The sequence below is a fragment of the Merops nubicus genome, unplaced genomic scaffold (assembly GCF_000691845.1).
Source record: "Merops nubicus isolate BGI_N331 unplaced genomic scaffold, ASM69184v1 scaffold20176, whole genome shotgun sequence".
In the NCBI taxonomy this organism is placed as follows: Eukaryota; Metazoa; Chordata; class Aves; order Coraciiformes; family Meropidae; genus Merops; species Merops nubicus.
In genome coordinates, this window is record NW_008614626.1 from 14,224 (window position 1) to 22,272 (window position 8,049).

An 8,049-nucleotide genomic window follows, 5' to 3' on the forward strand; every position below is an offset into this window, starting at 1 on the left:
CAGGACTCAGGTGGGGTTAAGCCCACAGGGCTGTGGCTGGGCTGGCTGCTAGCAGTGCACTGCAGTAAGAGCCAGCAACTACAGATTCTGCTGTCTCCGTGCAATCTCCACTGCAGTGGTGCTAATTGTCACCATCTCAGAGCCTTCAGGTGGCAGCTTCTAACTCACAGCACAGGAATTTGTTATGTTAATTATTGCTTGCCAGCCAGAAAGGCATCTGCATGTCTACTCCAGCTCTCCTGGAGTTCTGCACTGCGGTCTCACTTGCCCTCTGTGCACTTATTTGGAAGAAAATCACTTGACTCCAATGCAGAATAAAGAGATTGGTGTCAAAAAGGCTGGAATAGCATCCCCGTGGATCCTTATGTCTGGAGAGGCTGAATCAGAAAGTGTGGTTTTGTATGGTCCTAAGAGGACCTCAGCAGAAAAGCAAAGGAATTTCTGCCTCCGTGTGGTAGAGGGGAAGGGGAGGAGATTTAGCTGTTTTTCAATATGTTTTATTTTATGGCATTACTCCTCTTACAAACATGTGACCTGCAAACCCAGTAGACTTGTGAAGGAAAGACATGAATCATTTATGATCATTTCATTCTGTATTCGGTAAGGGATTTCTTGGTAGTATCATGTGCCTTAATTACACTGGAATCCCCCACTCAGAAGTTCAGGAGAGCAAGCTGAAAATAAGGAGGGGGGAAAAAAAAAAATCCTTAAGTCTGTGACTAGCAAACAAAGCTTCTTTTTACATCCTGCACTCACTGGAGAGATCCAAGAAAAATGCAGTCGTTTCAGCCTCCTTCTGATCACATATTGATAAAGTTTATTGTGCCTGACTCCAGCTTTTAGCTCAACACAAATCCCTCTGAAGCAGATGTCATTTATTAGCCCTGTAGTGCACTGAGTCCAGCAGTGTCTGTGCTGCCAAGCTTGGGGAGCCGCAGCACCCACCATGGGTGGCTCTCAGCTGGGATTCAGGGTGCTGGAAGCAGGCACTGAACCCACAGCCACGAGCAGGACTAGAGATTTACCTGCTGTTAATGTATTTCAGTTTAATTGCAGCAGCCAAGAGGGTGGAGGTAAATAAGAAAGTAATGAAAACCATAATTTGGGGATCTTCCTTGTCGCAGGGACACAGATCGTTTCTTTATTCTCCTCCAAAGGGGTATAACTTGGTAATAATTTTGTTGCACTGACATTTATGGGAAAGACTTGAAAGGAGCAGAAGAAAAGAAACAAGCTAAGGGTCAGCTTTCCCTTGCTGGTAGCATGCATCAGAGCTGACACGCTTCTGAAGTTCTTCCCAAACCCCCCTCAAATCAGCACTTAGGAGGTGGTTAATTGGCCGTTAGAGGATCCTGGGCTGCTGTTGGGAAGCCCTCGTTACAGGGTGGTGGGGACCCTGGCTCTCCGTTCTCCTGACCCCCCGTGTTCTTCTGCAGAACCTCAGTGGCTGTTCGTGCCTCACCTCGCTCCCTGCTGCCAACGCCACCGTGGTCCCTGGCAAATGCCCCAGTCCTGGCTGTGAAGAGGCCTTCCTGACATTCCTCTGCGTGATGTGTGTCTGCAGCATGATCGGGGCCATGGCGCAGACGCCCTCGGTCATCATACTCATCAGGTGGGACACCGAGCTTGGCGGGGCTGCTCCTGGGCTGGGGGCAGGTCTGGGGGACCACAGGGAGCCAAGGGTCCTGCACGGCTCCTGGCCTCGGCCTTTTAGGCTGTGCTGAGTGTCCTCAGATCCATGACTTTGGACAGAACCTCTGCTCAAGCCACCAGAAAATCCTCCTTTGACTAAAGACTCCCTGGTGGAGACCAAGGCACTGTTTTCCTCGGTAGCACCTGGCCCCCACCGAGCTGGGTGCCTGCAGTCCTGACCTGCTAGAGAGCATGTGGGGATTGCTCAAGTACAGCTTTGGTGAAACAGGAGTGAGGAGGAACTGGCCTTGCAAACTAAGAAGATCCCTGCAGAGCTGCTGCAAAGAAAGGTGCAGGCTTGTTCTGAACAAGGCTGGGATTAGCGTGGGAAGGGAAATACAGCTTCCAGTCCACATCATAAGGACGTTACAACTGCATCAGGAAAGGGGCAGAATTGCAGCCCTGTGTTCTCAGCACATAATGGCTTAATAATATACCTGTAGATATGCCTGGAGATCGTGGAGAAATGAAAGGCTGCTGCAAACGCTGGCTTGGGTCAATACCCCCCTGGCTAGAGTTTAACTTCTCTCACCCTGGACCAAGTCCAAAAACAGAAGGAACTTGAAAGTCTGAAGGACATCTCTGAGTTGAACTAATATGAATAGGTGGGCAAAAGTAGCTTATTCAAATAACTGACCTTGTGTTATTTCCAGACACATGGAACACTTCACCTTATGATATGTGTATCTATCTCAGCCCACATTTGTCCAGAATTACTAATCTGTCCAGGCTGTCACTTGCTGAGAATAATAACCAGAGGCATAAATAGCAGATCCATTCTGCTGCCTGGAAAATTCCAATAAAATTCAATCAATAAGGTCTGTATTAGAAACACACTCCTGAGTGGATCTTGGACGGAACAGCTCTGTGAGGGCATGTCTCCCTGCAGGATACAAAATGAGATATTCCACCTACTAGTTTGTTTCTCTCTTTGCATCTACGGTAGCTGAAGGGAAATCAAATTTCTCATGATAAATATTGTGGCAAAAGTAATTTGAAGTTTGAAGAGTTCTTTGTTCAAGGGAGCTGCCAGCACCTGTAGGATCCTGAATGGAGATGTCTTCCTGATGACTCCAAATGAGATAAGCCAGTCACCAGCCAGGAGGAAGAACACAAGGGAATAAGAAAAGCAAAGGGTATATTAAAAATAGTCAGCTCACAGCTGTAGGAAGGTAAACACTTCACACATCCAAATGAGTAACTACGCTCCCCTCAGCATCACTCACAACTGCTAAAAAGTGTGGGGAAGAGCTCTTCACCTCATGCTGTCTTGCAACTGCCATTTTGGATTGCTAAAAGAAATTTTTGGCATATGAGTGTGTCCCTGGTGTCCCTGGCAGTGACAAGTGGCATCAGCAGCTCCTATGGTTCATTTAAAAATGAACTTCAGTGTCTACAAATGAGACATTTTGTCTAGGCAAGTCATTTGTTCACTGTTGTAGTTGGTGAGATGTCTCCAGGTGGCAGCTTTATACCACCCTAAAGTATGGGGATTGACTTGGGTCTTAAATACAAAAAAAGTGGACTGATGGACACCACCACCTTTTAAAAACCCACTGTGAATATTTCACATCATGATCTTAACCTTTTCCATAAAAGAGGCTTTAATACTCCTCCTGCTTCCTTCATTTCCCACCCTGCTGTAGAATCTGATTTGAGCCAAGGCATTAACCACTGGGGTGCTCTTCCAAGGGTGGATGTTTCGTGGCACAAAGGCTTTATATCCAGCCTGGGGGGTCTGCCTGAAAACTGCTGAAATAGAGCCAGAGGTCACAGGCTTCATGGGCCGATGTTACGTGGTCAGTGTAATGTGTGAGATGAGGGCAGGTGGTCAGAGTGGTCTTCTCAGCTTAAAATCTGCTGGTTTTTTCTTGCTGTTTTATCTGTACTGTCTCATGCCCCTCCAGTGTATTTATGCAGAAGACCTTCACTGTGGGTGCCCCCGGCAGTGCTGCCAGCAGACCTCTGGAGGGAGCTGATGGAAGAGGCAGCTTCGGCCTTTAAAGTTCCCCTGTGTGATGAATCTGTTGATATGAAGATCACTGTCCTGCTTTCCCAACCTTTGTATACTGTGGGAAATAAAATGCCATTTTAAGATTTAAGACCAAATGAAAGATTTCTGCATTTCTAAAGGCTTTGCTGAGCCTACCTCCAGAGGATGAGTTCAGCCAGTAGCATCCTCAAGCTAAGCGAATTAGAAATCCATGAATTATTTTATATAAAGCACCTTTGAAGGATAACACTAATGAAATAAAGTGGCTGGTGTTCAAAGCAAAAAGCAGACACCACCGTTGTCCTCCCAGCATCAAAAAAATTCACCTGTTAAACTCATGCCTATGAAAACTAGTCTTGAGCACATCCTGACTGGGAGGCTTGGTTTAACAGTCTGAACCTCTTGGTCCATCGTCCTCTCTTCTCTCTCGTGTTCCCAGTAGTCTGGGAAGCCTCAGAACAAAAGGTTTTCTCTTCTATCAATGGAAACAAACATCTGGAGCCTTGAAAGCATGATGGAGAGCTTGTAAATGATGATTTACTGGGATGGGGATTTCATTTTTCTCCATCCAACAACAAGATTAGCTGTTGTTATTAATGACTTAGCTAAATTCCTGAACCCATCACCAATGCAATTACTTTTGGGGCTGTAGGCAGTTCAGGCGGAGGGAGAAGAAAAACCCCATTAATGACTTTTTCAAGAGGTGGTGGTGGCATCCTGGCTGACAGCACAGAATGGCCACGGGGTGTGTTAATCAAAGCAGAACAACAAGAATCGATTTCACTCTCTCCCTCTCTCCTCCCTGCAGAACCGTCAGCCCCGAACTCAAGTCTTATGCTCTGGGGGTGCTTTTCCTGCTGCTCCGTTTGCTAGGTAGGTACAAAAATGCCACGTCCTTCTCTCCCATCTTCCCCTCCCTCCCAGAATATTGTATTTTTAAAGTGCAAAAGTTGGATTCTGCTCTTTGCAGTGCTGTGGTTGCCATGAGTGGGGTTTGAGGCCACAGGGTCTGAGCCCTCTCTAGGAAGGACATCCCATCAAGGCTCTTGAAGGCACTTTTTCTGCCATTTGAATTGTGCTAATGGAAGGAAATATGGTGTTGCAAGAGAAATGACTGTTTCTGCCGTGGTCCCACACGACCAGTTATTCTTCTATAGCTGTTATTAACATGTCAGCAGCCTGCAAAACTACTGCTGCATTGCATATTGCTGAAGTAGAGGGATATGTATTTTCATCCTCCTTTGAGGGACAGGACCTGGGTTATGTGGTGTGTTTGTCCTGTCCTTGGGGTCTCTCAGAAAGGGAACCAGTGAAATGAGACAGGCTGAGTCCTTGTATCCTCCTGTGGGTTAATAACCCATTAAAATGCATATGGCTGCTGCTCTGGACTGGTGTGTACTCCTTGTGTATGAATTAAAAGGAACACACTGGGCTGTTATTCACCCACTTCTCATTTCTAGGTGGAGAGATTTTTCCCCTTTTGAAGAGATGGCTCTTATTCTACAGCTCCTATATTTCAGCTCATTAATCTCAATGATTCAGGGCAAAATCCTCTCTGATCCATCATTGTGTCAGCCCACCTCATGCACAGGGTTTCTGCATGTTGTGGAGGTGGAATTTGCTGGGTTTTTTTTAAGCAGGGCACAGTCAGTACCTTCCCTGCATGGCACCTACCCCCAACCCCAGCCCTGTGTCTCAAAGGAATGAGCTAGAGAGTAAAATGCCATCTCCTAGGGTGCAGTGAGGCACATATTATACATTGCTTTGAATAAATGACCTCATTTGTTTACTTATTTTTCATAACACCTTATTCCCCATTAGCTGAAAGGGATGTGGTGGTCCCAGGCCAGTTTACAATAAAGCCAGTTAGACTTCCATTGCTTTTGGTGAAGTAACAGAAAGCTCCATCAAGCAAGCTTCTCCAGGGCTCAGATGGCTACAAGGGAAGCTTCTGGGTTGACTTGGGTCAGCTCTGGTTCAAGCCTTGCAGTGGCAGCATTTTCTTTAGCTGGTGGGGGTGCTCTCTGGTTTTGGGCTGTCTTGCTCTCTGGTTTTGGGCTGTCTTCAGCTCTCCCTGGCTGAATGCAGAGTGTCAGCAGGCAGGTCAGCAAGGAGGATGGCTGTGGGCTGTTGTTTCCAAAGGAAAAAGTTCTTAAAGGAGGAGTTTCTCTTTTCTCTTTTCCTTTCAAAAGGGAGAAACCTCCTGAGATGGTGGCATGTTGAATTCCTCCAAAACCATGCTCAGACATGTGTGCTTAAGTTGAATAGATCTTTTTGGGTTTTACATCCAAAAAAGAAGCTCGAATTCTTTAAAAGTGAGAATTTAAGCTCAAATCTTTATATGTTGCTTTGTCACTAAGCAGTTCCCATGGGATAAGACAATACTTCCTGAAGCATATCAGCAAAGTAGCTTGAACCCAGGGAAAATGAAGAGAAAGGTACTTTTCAAGATGAGCAAGAGTATCCAAATTTTGTCCTTAACAACCTGAGGTTTGAGAATAGCTTTACTGATTTATTTTAAAAGCTTTTCAGTTCACCTTTAAGCTTTGACTTAAGAAGAGAGTGATAATAGCTGCTTCTTGAACCAAAGGAGAGTATTAAATGTAGGAGGTATGAGACCCGGAGGTGCAATCGTAGCTAATAGATTTCAGTAAGACAGGAGCAGCTTTTCTTCTACAGCCCTACAGTTTTTGCAGTGAAATATATATATATATAGCAGAAATTTTTGCAACACTTTGCAGTAAGAGGTAAAACATGATTGAATCTCTTTAATATTCACTGTAATAACATGAACCAAGACTGAATTCTCCCGATATCCTCCTGGATGTGTTATCTAATTCCATAGGAACTCTGCTGTGAGAGAGCAGCATTAACAGTGTCTCCATAAAAAAATTGTTACTGCAGTTTCTCAGAGAAGAGAGTAAAGTAATCCTTTGTGCCAAAGGGTTGGAATGGAAATAATCTGCAGTGGCAAAGAGGTTTAGATTTGTAAGATCCTGGCCACATCTTTCTGGATGGTGTTCACCAGGCATCCTCCTAGCAAAGCCTCCACTTAGCTCAGCACTTCTTTTGTCCTACAAGCTCCTCTTAGAGACTACTGTTTCTAACAAAAAGATTGTCTTGCTTTTCTACCATCTGGTTTTATTTACTCCATTTGTGCTATTAATGACTGGTTAAAATGAGAACCAAAAGCCCCTGTAGCCTTTCTTAACTCCTGCATTTATTTACGTGCAAGGAAGATCAAACAAAACCTGCAGAGCATGAGTCATGGACAAAATAAAATGAAGACATCTCAGTTACCACAGGGAACAGTGAAGACAACCAATTTATTTGTAGTCTTGGGATATATGTCATGAATGTTACTACTTTGTTCATGACAAGCTGATGGAAGGTATCTTTTTTAAGCGTGGAAATCCAGGTTGATGATGAAACTGGATCCAAGATTAAACACTTTCCTGTCTAGAAACTGCAGTCCCTGTGTGTGTCTGTCTACACAGGTATTTATAGAGCCTCAGTCTATCACAGCACCTATGGATGTGGTGATACCATTGAGGGTCTGTTGTGCCTACCTGCTGTTGGATTTCAGTAGATGTGATGCTCTCCTTTGCTTGCTGTCTTAACCTATAACAGTGATTTTATCAATAAGGGTCTTTTCCAGGGTTTTTTATTCTTCCAGCCTCCCCTCATAAATACAGCAGCAGAGGAAGAAATGGTTTACATAGGTAGAACATCCACGTTTTCTTTGGAGTGCTGCACACTCAGCACACATGTGCTGGCTGGAGAGTGCAAAGTTGGAACGTAGATGTCCTAACCATGGTCAGGTAGTGTGAAAAGGGGCCTCTACAACAGACCTGTAGGATGGGGAAAAGTAGAGAAGAAAAACATCACTTTATTAGGTAAATGAGATTGGAATGATTACTTGGCTTTAAGATTGCAGCTCTGCTGCGAACTATGATTGAGAAAAGCTCATCATTAGTTAGCTGCAGTGGCTGTGAGAGAATCCTGCTGTGCCATTTCATTTAACAGTGAAATTTTCCCTTCTTTTCAGAATTAATCTTTGGCATCTGTTCCAGGCCATTGTTTATTTTGCTGAGACCCAGTAAAAAACCTTTTGTCTCAGGGAAAGGTCCAAAACTAGACCTCAGTGCCTCAGCTGATTTCAGGCTCTGAACTGGAGTCCTGTGACACCCTCAGGTGACACCCCAGAGTGCAGAAGTGCCAACACCTAAACAGAGAGCAAGCTGTGAGGCTGTCCTGCTCCTCTTTCATTTATCCCTCCACTCAGTCTCATTAGGCAAATGAGGAGCTTCATCAAAGCCTCTTAAACTTGAGTAAAATCTTCCCTGCGTGTTGATATCAGCAGG

At 44.9% G+C, this 8,049-nt stretch overlaps 1 protein-coding gene across 1 annotated transcript in view; it reads left to right on the top strand.

Annotated features, from left to right (window-relative positions):
- The window catches only part of SLCO3A1 (solute carrier organic anion transporter family, member 3A1), a gene marked incomplete at its 5' end in the record, with an annotated part of 14,880 nt that overhangs the window by 6,222 nt on the left and 609 nt on the right, over positions 1-8,049 (top strand). Inside the window, 2 exons of the mRNA XM_008942303.1 lie at positions 1,437-1,612; positions 4,494-4,558. Coding sequence (XP_008940551.1) covers positions 1,437-1,612; positions 4,494-4,558 — 241 coding nt within the window. The remainder of the gene's footprint in view (positions 1-1,436; positions 1,613-4,493; positions 4,559-8,049) is intronic.